General features: G+C 32.2%; 1 protein-coding gene across 1 annotated transcript; it reads left to right on the plus strand.

Annotated features, from left to right (window-relative positions):
- Nucleotides 1-2,246: 2,246 nt before the first annotated feature.
- On the plus strand, nt 2,247-7,854 carry LOC132036671 (GDSL esterase/lipase At1g28590-like). The gene is made up of 5 exons (XM_059427050.1): nt 2,247-2,644; nt 3,235-3,465; nt 5,901-6,049; nt 6,478-6,754; nt 7,272-7,854. Exons 1-5 carry the CDS (start codon nt 2,404-2,406, stop codon nt 7,526-7,528), a joined length of 1,155 nt encoding a protein of 384 aa, XP_059283033.1. The 5' UTR covers nt 2,247-2,403; the 3' UTR covers nt 7,529-7,854.
- Nucleotides 7,855-19,870: the final 12,016 nt, after the last annotated feature.

Raw genomic sequence — 19,870 nt, forward strand, 5'->3', positions numbered from 1 at the left:
GGCCCTTGTCAATTGGACATTTGGGGGTTGGTGAGTCAACCAAAGTTGGTATATATTTATTCCAAAATATATTTAAGCCTTTATATCCATCGCCAAATAACGGCCAAAAAAAAGCAAACAAATTTCGATGTTCCTTATCCATATGCCATAGGCTTTTACGACGTGGACATCACTAAATTTTTTATTTTATCTTATGTCCTTTTGTTTTCCTGATTGACACATCATTGATTTCAATAATTTAAATATTAAACTGAACTGTTTGCGTTCGTCAGCGTGATCACAGCATATTTTAAACGGAAAAGGGTCAAATATACCCCTCGTTATACTTTGGGTCCAAATATACCCTTTTCGTTATATTTTGGGTTCAACTATACCCCCCTATTATATTTTGGGTCCAAATATACTCCTCCTCCGTTAAAATTGTCCATGGTAGACGTGAGATATGATGTGGCATTGACAACTCGGTGAGGCGGATACCACATGACATGCCACCTCACCACGCCAACCCATTTACCCCTCTCTTCTCCTTCTTCTTCCACCACTACCATCTCCTCCCTTCTGCAATCTTTGCCACAATTAGCACCACCACACCACATAACTAGAGGTTCCCTTGATTATGCGTTATCACGTTAAAAGAACTGAGATTTTTTATTCCTTTCCTTTGATCTCAATGTTCTAGGGTCGTGTTCACTTTAGAAGTATATTGGCTGATTTGAACACTCGACACAACACAATTCTTTGAAATTGATTGGTCTCAAGCAATAGTACTTTATGGGTGATTTTATGAAGTATTTTCTCTTCTTTTTGCATCTAACCTAAGGCATGTATCCAAATTTTTGAAGCTCTTGACCGAAGAATAGGTATAATTTTCCGTCCAACTACATGTAATAAACATTTTCTTTTATCCAAGAGAATGCTTATTCATTTGCAATTGTCTCTCTATCATGATATCCTTTGTTGTTGCGGCTAAACAATTGTATCTAGGTTCTTAGTGTGTGATTTTCCATTCTTCTAATAAATTGCTTAAAAACATCGTTGCTTCTTTCTCTTCATCGTCAAGTTTCACGCACTTAGTGGCACCATCGTGAATCGAAAGTATTTAAATTCCAATCAGAGAGATATGGTGGTGTGGTGGTGCTAATTGTGGCAAAAGTTGTGGAGGGGAGGAGATGGTAGTGGTGGAAGAAGAAAGGAAAGGGAGGGGTAAATAGGTTGGGGTGGTGAGGTGGCATGCCATGTGGTGTCCACCTCACCGAGTTGTCAGTGCCACGTCATATTTCATGTCCACCATGGACAATTTTAACGGACGAGGGGTATATTTGGACCCAAAGTATAATAGAGGAGTATATTTGAACCCAAAGTATAACAGGAAGGGTATATTTGGACCCGAAGTATAACGAGGGGTATATTTAACCCTTTTCTGATAGTTCAGGGGTAGATTTGACCCTTTTCCATATTTTAAACTATATATAGTATCTGAAAAGTGTTATAATATTTGATTAATTCATAACAATGGCTAAATACAAAGCAATATAATGGGTTTTATTGTATCAGGAAGTTAGCTAGTCACTGTTCTTTTTTTTTTTCTTTTTTTTTTTTAAAATTGTTACTAGTTGAAGTAGACTTTTGATTCCTCAGTTACTGATACAATTAATTGTGATTATTGTGATATATGACTAAATACATTTAATCTTCAATTTATTAAAATGTTGCTAGTCTTTTTATATATGAAACGTGTTGCGCACATTATTTAGATTACTTTTAGAACTACATTATCCGTACATTCAGTAGTCATATAGTATAAGAGACTGTAATTTGTTATATAAAGATTCACAAGTGGATGGATCAAAAGTGTACATATGTAAACAAATTTAACCTTCAGTTAACTGTAATCAATTGAAGGACAACTTTGCTTAGTCAAATATCACAATGACCAAATCAAATTTGTTGACATTTGAGGGATTAAAAGTGCAAATCTTCCTTCTTTTTTTTTTTTTTTTTTTTTTTGGAAAGATAAATCAGCACTTTTAGTCCTTCAAACATCAATATATTCTAATTTTCTTGTGATATTTGACTAAGCAAATTTAACCTTTAATTAATTGCAATGTGTACCTTTAATCCATCTCAACAAATTTAATGAATAACTAAGTAACGTTTGATATAACTAGTGGTTATAAATAACGTCTGGTGAACGCGTTGGGGTATTTCCTCGTAGGCTCTCTTGCAAATTGGACATTTGTGGGGTTGGTAGGTCAACAAAAGCTTCTATATATTCACTCCAATTTCATTAAACTCCTCAGAGGACTTCAAATATTTTTGAACTCTCTATTATATCCAATAGCCAAAAACACAAAAACCAAACATTCAAACTTTTCTCAGAAAGAGAAAAAAAATACATTTTCAATGCCTTCTTCTAATTGTTTTATTTGTATAATTCTTTTGTTAATTGCATCATTTGGACATGTTCTTGGATGCTATGAGTCGATAATTAGCTTTGGTGATTCGTTAACCGATACCGGAAACTTAATTCGACTCTCAAAATCCAATAATCAAGTTGCTTCTTCAGTGCTTCCTTATGGTGAAACCTTCTTTCATCATCCTACCGGTCGGTTTTCCGATGGCCGACTCGTTATTGATTTCATTGGTACGTATGATATATTAACATTCTAGACTTTTATCTTTCAAGTGACGTGATAATGCAAATATTTTTTCAAGTAGCAAAGTGTATAGTGGCGGATATAGCTTTTGAGCTATACGGAATTATTCAACCTTATGTCTACTTAATCAGTGTTTTTGACATGGAGCATAAACATGTACGTTGAAATTTACAATATTTCAACAAATTTTAGCTGAATTCATAATTTCAAAAGTTATTAGTATGAGGTTCGTGTTAAAAACTTTAATGGTCGAAACTATCAAGTTCAAATACTGAATCCGTCTCTGAGTCATGTTATGGCTTAAACTTTGCTTTCATTTCCCATTTCTACGGAACCAGCATTTTTGACACCAAACGTACATACATACGTGAAGAATCACAAAATTTCGACAAATATTAGATATTGAATCAACATGTTTAAAGTTACAATGAATTCAGTGCTAAAAACTTTTAAATATCGTACCCGTCATATTCAAATCTTTGAGTTCGCCGCTGACTGTATAATTATGTTATGGGATGTATGTCCCTGTTTTATTGCTTAAACTTTGTTCTAATTATTTTATGTGATAATTTTGCAGCTGAGGGTATGGGATTCCCACTTATTCCACCATATGCTGGTGTTATGAAAAACATGTCAAGTAGCAGAAATTCCATAAGAGGAGTGAATTTTGCAGTAGCTGGGGCAACTGCTGTGGATATTTCATTTTTAGAGAAAAGAGGAATCAAGAACCCTGCCACCAATGTCTCACTAGGAACTGAATTGGACTGGTTCAAACAAATGTTGCCATTTTTGTGCAAGTCTCCTGCAAGTAAGTACGCATTCCCAATATAGATTTGGTTGAAATTTGAAAAAAAAAAAAAAAAAAAAAAGTTTTCGCAAGTTAAAATCGAAAAATGATATTTGAAAGTTGAAGTTGTGCTTGGATATGCCTATATATGCATTCACTAGAAGAAAAAAAAAAAAAAAAATCTGTGAGTGGAAAAGTTTCAAACTTGAAAATTCACCTGAAAAAACTAACCACAAAATCAAGTCAAATCATAATCAAGGGGGGAGCCAGCCTGAAAGCTAGTTCAGCAAAACCCAGTAGCTAGGCTAAATCTTTATTTGTATCACAAAATTCATGCCATATATATATATATATATATAGTAAGAAGCAAGTAAATAAAAAGAATTATGATTTAGAACTCATAAACTAAAATTTTAGCTTCGCCTCCCTCTGTGTATAATCAAATAATGTTTTGAAAATAGGAAAAATTTCTATGGACAAACGGGGCCTTAAAGACCCTACATCATGGATTTATAACTGATCTTTTGTGAGTTATTCCTACTTTTAATTTGCTTATTTATTTTTCTTGGCAAACCACCAAAGTGGACCAAACCATAGAAGAAGATAGTATGTTATTTTCGTGACAAGGACGTAAACAATACGAGAATAAGAAATTCTAGGCAAGCTAAGAAAAAAAAGAGATTGATAAAACCGTAAGTTAGAGAGAACACAACTATAAGCCATGCACAAAATTTTTTGCTTGCTCTGCACTCTTTTGATTAAAAAGATTACTTCATAATTACTCTAATTAACAATATTTTATTGAACATTATTACACAAAGTCATTCTTTATCCGGGTTTAACGTCGTGTGACAATTTTTACATAACTTTACTTCATTAAGTATATATACATGAAAGTAAGAAGAATTTTAAAACTTATAAATTAAATATGTCATAATAGTTATATGACTATAAAATATTGTCCTGGAATTAAATTGCTTCCAAATTGAAAATAATATCATTTTTTCTAAAATTGACTGATAACCAAAAGAAAAGGTCACCCTTCTAAAGCCACCCATTCAAGAGTGGGACCAACCCCTATATTTCTAGCCTACCAATTACTTAATGAAAAAGAAATTATTTATAAGAATAGACTTGACAAGGAGTAGGTGAGAAGTTTGATCCAACTGTGAGTTCAGGCTTTAAGGAAAGTGGTTGCACATAATTAGAAGTAACCACAAAATTAAAGATAAATAGTCTTTGTCAATGAGAAAAGAAATTAAATCTAGTCATACATAGCTAGGTTGGAGCGGTGGAAGTAGTCCATTTTATAGTTGTGCCAAGTTAATTAGAGACGGATTCAGAATTTAACTTTACGTATTCTCGAAATTCTATCACATTTCGTCTAATAATATATTATGTTTGAAATCAATTATCTGTATTTATTTCGTGAGTTGTTAAGTATATATACAAGGTGTAAGCTAAATCTATGTTTGAGTTCAAGTGAATTCATAGCTTCTTCACTATAGATTGCGTTAGTCATAGATATAGTAATATTATATTAATAATTAGTAATTTGTTAAATAATAATTAACCTACTGTATAAGTATAAATAATATATACCCGATCGATAACGTAAAAGTGACATCTAATTTTCAATGTGTATAATTAAAGCCTTGATTAAAACAAGCCAAGCAAAGCCATATTACTTGGTGATTTGTTCCTAAAGAAATAGTTTATTAATTATGGATCTTATATACTATTATATGCTTCTGGATTTCTTGCTAAGTCATCTATTGCATGATAAAGTAAAAGACGTATATAGTATAATGCGGATATATAATTGCAAAATTCTCTTTAAATCAAATGCGCTTTTGTTTAGGATAAACCCTTCCCTTCATCACCAACCACTAATAAAAAGTAATCAAATTTTATCAGAAGGCATAATCATATGTAATTTGAGTCCTAATATGAAAATTACGTGATTAAGATGGGCAATATGCTTTGTTACCAACTAAAGAAACAAAAGAAATATATGATGGCCTAGTGGGGTCTCCATGTTAAAATGTTTTTTGAATAAAAAAGTTTGGAACTATTTCGAAACACTGCTAAATATATTTTTTGGATTACATGTTTTTGGAAGATAGAAAACTTTAAACTGTGACATACTATTTTATAATATTCTCAATCACACCTTCACAATATTAATCCACATCGTTGTACAAATATTTTTAAAAATATATCCACGTCAACATGCATTAATATACTAACATTGTGATTTTATCATTGCAATATAAGATGACAAAAATTATTTAAAAAATTAGTAGGATAATAGATGATTTTTTTTTTCTAAAATAACTGATAAGAGCGAGGGTTAATTAAGGTGATAACTTTTAATAGTTTGTGAACCAATTGAGTTTAGAAATGTTTGATTTTATTTCTAGTATGTTATTCTAACAATTTAAAATATTAATCAGGTTGCAGAGAATTTCTTGGAAACTCACTAGTTCTAATGGGGGAAATTGGAGGCAATGATTATAATCATCCATTTTCTCAAGGAAAATCAAGTGAAGAAATTCAGTCATATGTACCTGCAGTTATTTCAGCCATTGGCCTAGCCATTAATGTAAGTCCAATTATTAATTATTTTCATCAATTCACATACTACACTAAAAAAAATCAAGAATTAGCGACGGCCCTTTTGCTAATCGTCTTTCAATAGTTTGTAGCTGAATAAGATTTTTGATAATCTATTCACTACAAAGAAAAAAAATAGAAATTAATGATGGATAACTTATGTTGCTAAATAACAAAAATTCGTTGCTAATTCATTTAACGGGGGATTAGCGAAGGATTATCAAAAGATTAAGTTAGGTACAGATCAGCGATAAATTTTATAGCTAATTCCTACTTTTTTAAATAGTGATTGTTAATTCATAGCTAAATAGGATTAGTGATGGATTTTTGTTGTTTAGTGATGGATAATTCAATTTTTTGTAGCGTTAAACATTTTTTTTTATTCTAATAAGCAAGACTTGTTTGATTATGATGCAGGAACTAATTGAACTAGGAGCACAAACATTGATAGTACCTGGAAATCTACCAATTGGATGTTCATCTTCTTATCTAACAACTTTTAAAGACTCAAATAAAAATGACTATGATGCTTCAACTGGTTGCATTAATTGGTTAAATGATTTTGCTGGATATCATAACCAACTACTTCAAGAAGAAATTCATCGACTTCGTGAGATTCATCCTCATGCCAATATTATCTATGCTGATTACTACAATGCAGCCATGCAAATCTACAAATCTCCGAAAAAATTTGGTAAGTTAAGACGTTTAATATATTACATCATCATATCATTATAGATTTGACTTATATACTCTGACGGTGTAAATTATTTTTACACTATCAAAAGAGGTTCAATTTGAATCCGCTTATTGAAATTCCTAGCCCTGTCACTGCTAACAACACACAAAAAAAAAAAAAAAAAAGAATTAGCTAGTATAAATTTTTTCCTTAATTTGTCGCTAATTCATCGTTAAATTGGATTAGCAACATATATTTGTTGTTTAGCGACTTATCCGCCACTAATTCTTGTTGTTTTAAAGTGATTTTAACTTGTTGCAGAAGTTACATGCATGTCTTAATATATTTTCCATGTTTCACTTATCGTGACTGGTTTACCTGTAGTTAGCTTTTAGGTGACCAGATAATATAATTTTCTTTTTTGTACTGTCAGTATATACAAAATTAACATGATCATTGTTTCTACACTTAATGAAAATAAAATCAATTAATTGGAAGTTCATTGATTTCATTTTTTTTAATGATGGTATAGGTTTTACAAGCTCTATTGTAGCATGTTGTGGAGGAGGTGGTCCATACAATTATGACTCAATTACAAAATGTGGCTCACCATCATCAAATGTTTGTGATAACCCATCTTCATATGTTAGTTGGGATGGTGTACACTTGACAGAGGCAGCATACAAATTAATAGCTAAAGGATTATTACAAGGTCCATACGCAATTCCTCAAATGAATGGAATTTGTTCATTTGATGGATCTAGTAATAAGGGATTATCAGACCAATAGTATATTATAAGGGATTGTATATAACTGTCCAATATTTTAGAGATTAATCTTGTAAAGAATATCGTACAGTTATACTTGGATGGGTCGATCAGTTGTGTAAGCAACTTGGAATTGTAACATACAAACACCAACTTTTAGCTTGCATTTGCTGGAGAGTTAGAACTATTACAAGTTTGAAAGGTATCTTGTAATTGTTCTTCATATGCAAATGTAGCTTTCTTTTATTAAGTTTACAATTATTTGATTTATTAGTCAATAGGCATGTTTGTTTTATATCTAGTGTCAATTATTGCAAATTTTGTATATAAGAATGTAATATTAATGTGTACTGCGCGCGGGCAGGAGCGGATCTACCTTATGAGGTAGGGATGCCACGCCACCCCCAAGCTTGGCAAAAAATTCATAGTATGTGTGCAAATATCTGTGTAGAAACGTATATATTGATTACTAGATGATGAAAGCCCGTGCTAGTACGGGCCCAACACAAAAAATAGTACTACACTTTTCTTTTTAGTCTATCTAAAATATAATGATATATTTTTATGTTTAGAAATCATTTAACTTATACTTTCCCTTTTACCTTTAATGAAATGATTTAAATCCACACAAATAAATATCTAACATTGTTTTGACCACGAAGTTTCAAAGATCTTTCCATTTTTTTTTAAATTTCGTGTCTAGTCAAACTATGTCACATAAATTAGATTAAGAGAGAGTACCTTTTCGTAATATAATTATGGAATTTTTATTATAGAAAGTATTATAATTCAATTAATTGAAAATATCAATAAATTATTTTACTTAGTCGGCTTCTTCCATATATGACTTTCCTGGTTTGGCTCTCTAATCGAAAGATTTGAAATACACCTCCTACCGAGTTTCATGTCATCATCTCTTTCTACTCAACAACACTGAAAAGGGCTTTCATGCGTTAGCATCTGTTGTAGTCTTAAATTTTTAAGTATAGACCAACTTCATCATTTTAAGAAAATATGTGTATATGTTTCTTGACCGTTTGTATTTCATCTTCTTGATATTCTTCCTCACTATTTGTGTGAGACGTATGTGTCTAAAATTAGTGCATTTTTATCCTTACCCAAAGGTATAAGTTTTAAATCTTTTGGTTTTATGACTTCTTTAGCGGTTTTTGTGTTCAATTTAAATCGTTTTTTCTCCCCGAATTTCTCTTCTTTAAATTTGCTCTAAGCGTACCTTTACCATTTTCTGGACTTATTATCATTATTTAAATGTCCTATTTTTTTTCGTCTTCTTGATGTTATTCCTCATTATTTGTGTGAGACGTATGTGTCTAAAATTAGTGCATTTTTATCCTTACCCAAAAGTATAAGTTTTAAATCTTTTGATTTTATGACGTCTTTAGCGGTTTTTGTGTTCAATTTAAATCGTTATTTTTCTCCCCTTAATTTCTCTTCTTTAAATTTTCTCTAAGCGTACCTTTACCATTTTCTGAACTTATTATCATTATTTAAATGTTTTTTTTTTTGTTTTTTTATAGAAATTATTATAATTCAATTAATTGAAAATATCAATAAATTATTTTACTTAGTCCGCTTCTTCCATCTATGACTTTCCTGGTTTGTTCTCCAATCGAAAGATTTGAAATACATCTTCTCCTACCGAGTTTCATGCCATTATCTGTTTCTACTTAAGTATATAAAGCGCTTTCATGCGTTAGTATCCGTAGTCTTAAACTTTTAAGTATACCAACTATCATTATTTTAAGAAAATATGTATATACGTATATATTCGAGTATATTTATATTATCTTGATGTTATTCCTCATTATTTGTGTATAGATATACGTGTCTAAAATTAGTGCATTTTTATCCTTATCCAATAGGTATAAGTTTTAAATCTTTTGGTTTTATGACTTCTTTAGTATATTTTTGCGTTCAATTTAAATCGTTATTTCTTTTTTTCGAAATTTCTCTTCTTAAATTTTCTCTAAACGTATATTACCATTTTCTGGACTTATTATCATTATTTAAATGTCCCATTTTTTTTTTTTTTGCAATTGTCTTGCACTTCATCATATGGATATATATTCATTTTTTTTTATATAAAGTATATTATATATAGTACATATATAGTGGGTATATACAATCCAACCCACATATATATACCATTTCCGGACTTATTATCATTATTTAAATGTCCTTTTTTTTTTTTACAATTGTCTTGTACTTCTTCACGTGAACCCCACCTTCATTATTATTATTTTTTTAATAACTATTATAGAAGAGTGGGTGGACGACAATCCAACCCACTCTTATATAATAGTAGAAAAATGGCACTCTCAATAAGCAAACCAGCTCTGGTGCCACTGGTGCGCGCAAGCCGCTTAAGTTCTTTATCTCTCAAGGTGTCCGAGTTCGAATCCCTACAGCAGGCATAACAACTCCCTTTTCTCCTACGCCCTCACCTCTCTAATTTCCTCCTATCCTTCCTTTTCTTTTCCTCTTTATCCTTCTTTTTCTCCTGCATTGTTGCTAAAAAAATATATTCTCTCTCGTCCTTCTTCATCATCATTTTTTTGTTTTAAATTTATCTACACCAACCATTTTTTTTTTTATATAATTAAAGCTTACTTCATAAGTAATTTGAATTTGATTTTATTTAATATATAGTTTTTTCTTTTTCTGATGACGCAATAATGATTTATATTGGAGTATAATTTGAGCAGTAATTTATTGACTTTTAAAAGATCAAAGGGTTTGTTTACTAAACATTTTCGGTTGATTCTCATAGGTTGAAAATTTGAAGCTTTTGTTTTGCAAAGAATTGTCATTAAACTTGATTATTTAGAAGGAAAAACTAACTCAAAAATATTGAAGGTAAATTAATGTAGTCAAACAAAGAATATATAAAGATTAAGCTACATTATTAGCAAATTATCTAATTGGATGAGCTTTTTCAAGAGTTATGGGTGTTTCTTTCTTGTTTTTGCCATTTTCTTCTACACTATATTTTAATTTTTAAATCATGTGTGGAAAAAAAATTGAATAAACCAAACTTATTTGTTTACGAAGAAAAGACCTAAGAGACCTAATCGAATCAACTCAAAATTAACTTAACGGACCCATCCTTCTTATTTGATTTTTGTGGCTATTGGTAGGTATTGCATATATAAAAAAGTGGCGCCCGCAACTTCCAAATTCTGAATCATTTTTATCTGATTGCGGAGATACATTATAAATTGATTTGTTTTATGCTGATTGTTAACTTATATATCACAAACTCTCTTCTTTATTTGGATTTGGGGCCATCAATGTCCGCAAGCTCATCCAACTGCAGTTTGGAATCTGAATAAAAAGGATAAAACTGTTGGATCTGCACTTAATACTATGTGGAGGGAATTAACTAAACATTTAGGAAGACGAGAGTGTATATTAGTAACTAGATCAATGTCAATGTTATATCTTCCAGTTATATATTTGGGTGGAAATATTTGATTATGCATGCCAATTATTGTGTTTCTGAGTCCTGACTGAAAGAGTTTACGATTAAACAGTTTTATATTGATAATTAATACGATGCTGATATACACATAGTTATCTAGGAAACTCTATAGAGAGAATACAAAGTCCTAAATTACATGGACTCTATGTAAAGTTATCTACAACAGAGTTTGAAAAGGAAGAATATTGTGATAATTATAACCATACGGTTATTATCCCTTGAATTTAGATATCCTAACACCGAAGGCTTTGATTTAGAGGTAAGAGCGCAACACATGAAGTTTAGTTAAGACATTCGTTATGAGTTCGATATTCATTATCCATTGAATTTCGAACTGTGCGTCAATTGGTACTTTCATACGAAAATGTTAGTATTTAATCAATTCGACGGGGCGAAAATGTAACCGAGTCTGAATAATGTAAAGTCTCGTTGATTTTAAAGAAAATATCATTGAATAAACGAAAACATTATTCAATAAGTCATGATGTTTTTATGTCAAGAAGGGGGTTGAATATCCGTTGAAAGGAAATATCACCTAACACATTTTTTTTTAAGTCCACGCAACGTGTAAATCTTATCATATAAACCTTCTTCAAAATAACTTTCGAGTGCATAGAATGGCCAAAACACTAAGTGACACATAATTAATAAACAATGGTAGTTAGACTGTCATGTAAGTAAGAAATTAAGGACTAACGGAAAATTTTCTTATCTTATCATCGACTAACCACTACAAGAAAGTATAGAAATTGCAACAAAAAATTTTATATTTGGCAACAACTTAGTTTTATTGTTGGCAAATTATTTTTTTATTGCCAAAGAATTTAATTTTGTTGCCATAATATTGATTATTGTTGCAAAAAATACTTTTGACAACAACAAAAAAAGTGAGATAATACTCAAAATACCCCCCAACGTTTGACCAAAATCCCAACTACACACCTAACCTTTGCGGGAGTCCTATTCCCGGACAAATTTTTTCGGTAGCAAAATGGCCCTTTTTTGCCGATGTGGCAGAGAGCGTGAATACACCGCCATGTGGCGCGTGACCTTTTAAAAAATCGCCCCGTTTTGGACGCCAACTAAGCCGCCACATATGATGCCAAGTAGATAAAATTTGAACTCCCTCCATTTTTAGGCTACTTCATCTTCATCTTCACCCTATTTAATATCCATCTCCATTTTTTGTTGTCAAAATAATATCCATTATAAACGAAAATCTCAATTGAAGAAAATCCACATATGATTCCGAACAACTTGTTAAAGAACAACTTTCCACCATAAACGAAAATCAAGAAAAAAATGAAAAAATCAAGAAAGAAAAAGGAAAAATCTAGAAAAAAAAAATAAGGATGAAAAATCTAATCTTGTTAAAGAAAATCGATTGGAAGTTGCTTGTTTGGAGTTGCTACTTGTTGCTTGGTTGGAGTTGTTTAAGCACTAATTCTTTGAGTTGATTTGGGGAGAAAATTAAACTCCATTGCTAAGAATTTGGAGAAAGCTATGAAGAACACCAAATGGGTTTCTCTAAATTCTTGATTGTTTAATCAAATTAATGGATGAACTTTGTTCTATTTGGTGTTAGGAAGCTTCCTTTCACATTTGGCTTTGTTTGGATTAGATTTGAGCAAGTTGTGTGATTTTTTTTCAACTCCTAATGAAGATGATGATGATGATGATGATAATGTTGATGAAGATGAAGGAGAATTGGGTATGGGTTTTCGCATCCTTAATAAAAATGGAGTATGGAAAATTGAGAGATTTTTTTTTTTTTTTTTGAAGAAGAAGAGTAGATGGATGGAGGAAGGGGGAAATTAATAAAAAATGGGGCAAAATTAAACACGTGGCACGTAATGCGCGTGTGGACAACCGCCATTTAATATTTGGGGTTGAATAAACGATCGCCACATCAAAAAAAGGGGCATTTTGATGCGAAAAAATTTGTTCGGGGGTAATACCCCCGCAAATGTTAGGTGTGTATTGGGATTTTGGTCAAACGTTGGGGGTATTTTGAGTATTATCTCAAAAAAAAGTTGTTGCGCGTTGTTGCAACGTTGGGAAAAGTTAAATACAACAAAATATTTTTTTTGTTGCCAAAAGTACTTTTTGCAACAATAATCAATTTATGGCAACAAAAAAAATTTTGTTGCCAAATATATTTTTTCTTGTAGTGAACTAATAAAATCAAAAGTTAGATGTAACAGATAACCAACTTTTTATTTGCATATTTGTAATTTTAAACTTTATTGGACAAGACATTCATTATGAAAAACTTTAATCACTCAAAAGAATTCCATGCACGTACGTCATAGAAAATGGCTTTTCATTTCATATAATGTTGACTACTTAAAATGGATAATTATCTCTCAAATGAATCCCATGCACGTACGTCATAGAAAATTACTTAGTATTTCACATGTTTCATTTCATATAATGTTGAATAATTAGAACCAAAGATTATCGTGTCATTTTTTTCTCGAAAAGAATCACAGAATAGAATTGAAAGATTTAAAAAGAAGTTATAATGGTTAAGGTTTCAAAGAAATTTATATGAGCAATGTGGATAAACTGAAAATTACAATGAGGAAAAGACATTTTACTTACATAATCTCATTCATCTTAATGAATTTTAATTTTGTTTCTCATTCCTACTTTAAGCTTGAAGTAATTGCATGGTTTTCCCTTCAAATAGACGGGTCTTCAATTTTTAGCCTTCAAAAGACGGGTCTTTAATTTTTGGCCTTCAAACTGGTTTTTAATTATTTCCCTTCAAAATCGAACTTATGCCTAATGTGGCATAAGTTCTTTAACGGCGCTGGCATAACACGTATATATTATGATGCATATAACTTATGCCCCTCTAGGCATAAGTTCGATTTTGAAGGACAAAAGTTAAAAACCATCCCATTTTGACAAAAATTAAAGACCGGCACAAAATAGGGAGAAAAGTGCAAATGATCCTTTAAGCATTAAACAACTGATGAAACCCGAATAGAAAATAACCTTTTTTTTTGCGCGGATTTCGCTTCATACGGACTGGCCTTTAATTTTTGCCGCTCAAATTGCTGGTCTTTTTCCCCTGCTTCTCATTTAATGAAAATTTGTGGGCCAAAGTACCCTTATCTATGACAACGTGCTGGACTGCGAAACCAGAGATTCTGGGTTCGATCCCCTACAGAGTCGATGAATTCGTTGTTTTCTTACAAACAAATAAAAAAAAATAAAAAAAAAGATTCGCAAGGCATAAGCTTAGAGAACTTGCCTTGTCCGCCATAAGTTCTGTAGGAATTAAACTATCCGACATAAGTTGTGTAGTAATTAATTTGCAAGATATAAGTTTAGCAAACTTTTGCCTTGTTGTCACGACCCGGCCTAGGGGAAACATGACGGTACCGCGATAGCCTACCCCACCAAGCACCACTTATCATGCTAACTATCATTCTCAACTCCGTACACACACATAATCCCCAAAATAACGCTTCCTATGAACCGATCATAAAATATCTCCCGAAGCATGCATATACGCACAAGCCCTCACGGCTACAAAAATGATATATAGAATATACACTGAGAGGTAACATGACATCTACTACCCACATATATGTATCTACGAGCCTCTAACTGGAGTACTGAGCATAAGGACGGGACAGGACCCCGCCATGCCCAAATATGTACACAAGAGAATATATTAAAACTGCACCTCCGGAGTAGGGAAGTGCTCCGGCGCAAGCTGATCTGGCTCCTAAGAATCTGGGTCGTCTCCCTGTCTACCTGTGGGCATGAACACAGCGTCCACAAAAGAAAGGACGTCAGTACGAGCAATGTACTGAGTATGTAAGGCATGTATAACAACATAATGAGAAAAATATAGGAAATATAAGATAAAGGGAAAACCTGTGACATATGGCCTCTTCAGGCGGAATCATGCATATTAACTTTCCTTTAGCATCTTTCGTACATGCACTTATATATATATATATATATATATATATATATATATATATATATATATATATATATATATATATACATCAACATATATATACATACATATGTCCATATATACGCGGAACGTGCGACGATCCATTTATCCACAAATCCGCGTCCGGCACCCCCGTCCGGGATGGTATAATCATATCGATACCAACCGATCGGTGGTTATGCGTCATAGCGCTCGCGGCCTTTTCTTTATCCCTCGTATTCATGCTCACATATCCATGTACATCATAGAAATATAATCAATTAGCAAATGATCATGCGTCTATAGCGCCTTCCCTTTCCCCATATCTCATATATATACATATATGTACTCATATGTCCCTTTATATATATATGTACACATATCCTGTACTATAGAAACATGTATGAGTATTCTAGCAAGAGTTATAACTTTATCGGAGTAACATAAGGTCGGTAGCCTCCGATTCCATTATGGAGTGGTCTAGATCATCATGTCCCGCCTTGACGGAACTAACATCATAAGGTGAGACTAGCAACAAAGAATATCGTCAAGGAATCGTGTAAGAATTATTAGCTTCACAACAATATCATATCACAAGCTTTAGGATCTTGAGAAATGAAATCATCACTATTGTCATCATTATCATAAAACATGTCTATCTCTTTCTCGTAGGAACTATTAAGAATCTTTATCTTTCAACATTTTGGGATACAAGAAGACCATGGAAACATATATAGGAAAACATTCTATAGGAGTCATGCCTTTGAAAGAAAGGGACTAGCCTTACATACCTTTGCGTCTCTCCATCTTTATCAATTAAACGCTTTTCCTCCAATGTTCACGATTCTACCTTCAAGAGAATTTGTACTAAGATTAGATAATTGGAAACATGTTTAAGCTTAAGCTAAAGCTAATGAAAATTGGGCAGCATCTCCTTTGTTTCTATAACTTTCTCCATATAATATAACAACTCCCAAACATCAACAACATACCCACAATATCATAATCAATGAACTTCTGTTAAGTTGGTCATTATTCAATTCCCAAAATTTCTTCTCAAAGTCATTCATAACCATAGCTATAATACAACACCACATTCATCCTCATATAATGCTTCTCCAATATTCTTAAGACCATTCATAACAAGATTATACTGATAACATGTCAAGAATCATGATTATATCAACTACTATTCAAACATACCATTGTTTCCACATTTGAACTCCATATTCCACTTTCTTCCTCAATCCAAGCCTTTCAACCATTCAATATTCTTAATAACATGTAATGATCATAAAACTCACCTTGGATTATGTAGGAACAATCTTGGATTAAGATACTTCACTTGAAGAAAATCCAACTTCAATTCCAAAGAGATTCTTGGCTTCTAGCAATCCTAAAGAGCTTCCTTGCACTTGATTTCCTTGGATTAATGTTGTTGATCTTTAATTTGCCTTGGATTTATGTTGATCTAGTGTAGAGAAGGTTCTAGAGGTGTGGAGAGGGCTTTTGGGAGTGTTTGGGGTCCGCGGTGAAGAAAAATGGGAAAAAAACGAAGTGGGCCAAATATATGTAACTTGGAACTTTTTCCACCGACAGCAATTTACGGTGGACATACGGTTCGCATGTCATTTTTACGGTCCGTATGTCTGACTTACGGTCCGTATAACCGACCGTATGTTGGCCGAGTGCACAACTCTCTGATGTTATTTTACGCCTCTCAGGCATGATAGACGGTCTGTATGTCACTTTTACGGTCCGTATATTGGGCCGTATCTTTGCCCAATCAACAAACTTTCATGAAAAGTACTTTCTTCGATTATCTTAGCCTCGGAACCTCTAGGGTACACGCTTAATAGTTGTCAAAAGTCTTTCTTTAACCTGATAAGGGTATCATAGCCTCTCTGGACTTACATTAGTTTGCTTACGACATAATTGATGCAAAAAATTTCAAGGTGTAACATTTGTCCAGCATAATTTCTGTAGAAATGAAGTTTTCTGGCATAAGTTGAGTAGTAACTAATTCGCTTGGCATAATGTTTAGAGAACTTTTTTGTAGGAACTAGGTATAGTAAAACATAACTTGTGTTATGATGCGAAAATATAAATTTATGCCGGCCGAATTAGGCACTATACTACTTATGCCGGATAATTTAATTCCTACGGAACTTATGCCAGACAAGGACAAGGTTCTATAAACTTATGCATTGCGAAATTAGGTCATAGATAAGGGTAGGCCAATTTTTTATTTTTTATTTGTTTTTTCGACGTCAAAGGTATTTTCGGTCACTTTTTTGTTACTTCATGTGCCGAAGGAAAAAATATTAAAGACCAATGATTTGAGAGGCAAAAATTAAATACCGCCCCAAGATAGGGTATTCGTGCGAATGACCCGCAAAGAAAAGGGCTGGGCCGCAAACAAAGACTGATGAGAGCATGGCCCGGAAATAAAATCAACTCTAAATAATAAAATTCTGTAAGTATATATTTTACTTCTCATGTTGCTGATGACATTAAATGTTTCTGTGTGTCTGTTCCACTTTATGTGATATGATTTATTTGAAGAGTCAAAAGGTTTTCTTTACCATATTTTGTAAATACTTATTAAAGTATTTTGAACTGTAAACTATTCTAAATAATGTAAATTTTATTTTTAAAATTTAAAAATTCTATGCCCGAATTTGCATAAAAATTATTTAATTTTATCCTCGTATTTCGAACTATGTCACACAAAATAGAACGGGGGAGTAATTAACAGTAGAGCTGTTTGGACAACATTTTGAAAAATGAAAAAGTTCTGGATAAAAGCTTGTGGAATTTGGGTTGGGCCTTTCAGCGTTTTGGACTCAACCTCGATAACACCATCTCCTTTCCTCTTTTTGGTACTAGCCCTAAGGACACAGGTGGCTTTCGGGTGAAACTATTGACACCCCGTGGCCCAAGAATCTTAAAGGTTATTTTTTATCCTTTTCAAAATAATTTCATTCTCTAGCCATTTTTCGACAAATTCCATCATATGTATATAAACTGTATCATTCTTGTATACAATATGTATCACTATTGTATTATAGGTATAGAAACTGTATCATTGTTATATAGAATATGTATCACCACTGTATATTTATAGAAAAAATGTATCACACGTATAGAAAGTGTATCATTATCGTATAGAATACGCATCCCTAAACTATATGTATAGAAAACATATCATTGTTGCATAATTTATGTATAGTTTGGACATCGTTACCTCAGTATGATTGATAAGGTAAGGCCTAGCCCTCCTTGCTTGTACTCTTCTCTTTGGGGTTCATTTTTATTTATTAATAAAAACTAGCCTTAGCACCGCCTAGCGGATTTACCTTTTAAAAAAAAAGTATAATTTTTGTTTAATAAATATATAATTAATGTATACTTACTAATTATACACATATTACACATTTTTTCTATATATATACGGTAGTGATATATATTCTATACAACAATGATACAGTTTTTGAAGGCTCAATATGAATTTTTTTGTTGATATTTAGTGGCGATTAAAGTCACCACAAATAGTCCTGTTCTTTTTGCAGCGAACCTTTTAGTGACACTTTTCGATCTTTTAGTCGCCACAAAGGTCTTTTTTTTTTTTTTTTTTGTAGTGAATGGGCTGGGTGGCTAGCGCCTGACATTAGTTTGGACCGAAGGGCCACCTCGCGGTATTAAGCCCAAATGGGAGCTTTTTGACCTTTTTTTCGGTTGTTGGCCTCTCAATGTCCTTTTCTCTTTAGAATTCTTTTCTTTTAGATAGACAAACATTATTTTGACCTTTATTTTAATTTTCTCTATCTAACAGTGCATCCAAATACGATGTAAATATTCGAGGACCTTAATATATATTTAAGGAAAATTTAATTTTATGATCAAGGTCTTCTTCAACTATAAGAATCAGAAAAGTAGGCAATCATGGGCTCTCCAAACTAACGGAAGAGATCTATAGGCAATGGTGGAGCCAGAACTTCATATTATAAAGGTTTTTTTTCTCAAAAAAAAAATATACCAGTGATTTTCAAATGTATGAACAGCTTTATGGGATTTTCCAATTCATTTCATTTTAAATGTAAAGCAATTTAATTTGTTGAGATGTTACAATCACTAATATTGTGCATGCTCATGGTCCACATATTTTGTTGATTCCGTTTCTCTTCAGTCTTCATCATATGTATATCATCCTTTGCATTAATTAATTTGCTCCATGTTTTAAAAGAATACTTGCGTACCAGCTTAATTTTCACAGCCTTGGTGATGAAACACAAGATATTGACACTAACATTTATTGTTAAATTTGAGGACTTTCGGAAAACAAATTTGAAGAGAAGTGTCCTTGTCATTTTGGGCGTTTTATCCTAAATTAGTAATTTAGGATTGGTATTCCAAATCAAAAGTTCAACCAAATACGGTATTAAATAATCCTATATCATTTCGAAACTGTTATTGGTTATCCCACGAATCAAACGATCTCCGTGTGTATGGAGTTAAACTTGACAAACATATATATGTAACCCTACACTTAAGGGACCATCTACATATTTATGTAACCGTTTACATTTTTTTTTGTTTGTAACCCTATACTTAAGGGACCATCTAAGTTTTTTTCTTTCTTTTTCTCTCCAAATTGGAGTTGTGCATTAAACTTGGACTGTTGTAGATAGATTTTCTGCATTTAATATTATCTAATTTCGTCCTTCACCGACTTCTAGCCTATATCTTTTCTTTCTGGATCAAAAAGAGTGTTCATTTAGTCATTTGCACACCCTTTAAGAAAACAGTAACTCCTAGAAAAAATAGATAATTTGACTAAATTATCCCTAATTAAATAGGTATTGAGATTTGATCATATAACACTTAATAGGGGTAAATCT

The sequence above is a fragment of the Lycium ferocissimum genome, chromosome 11, assembly GCF_029784015.1.
Source record: "Lycium ferocissimum isolate CSIRO_LF1 chromosome 11, AGI_CSIRO_Lferr_CH_V1, whole genome shotgun sequence".
In the NCBI taxonomy this organism is placed as follows: Eukaryota; Viridiplantae; Streptophyta; class Magnoliopsida; order Solanales; family Solanaceae; genus Lycium; species Lycium ferocissimum.

Bases quoted from the DNA above. Each gene is read 5' to 3' on its own strand.
- LOC132036671 (XM_059427050.1), top strand. From the start codon at position 2,404: ATGCCTTCTTCTAATTGTTTTATTTGTATAATTCTTTTGTTAATTGCA. The intron at 2,645-3,234 runs GTACGTATGATA...ATAATTTTGCAG, and splicing joins ACTCGTTATTGATTTCATTG to CTGAGGGTATGGGATTCCCA. The intron at 6,050-6,477 runs GTAAGTCCAATT...ATTATGATGCAG, and splicing joins CCATTGGCCTAGCCATTAAT to GAACTAATTGAACTAGGAGC.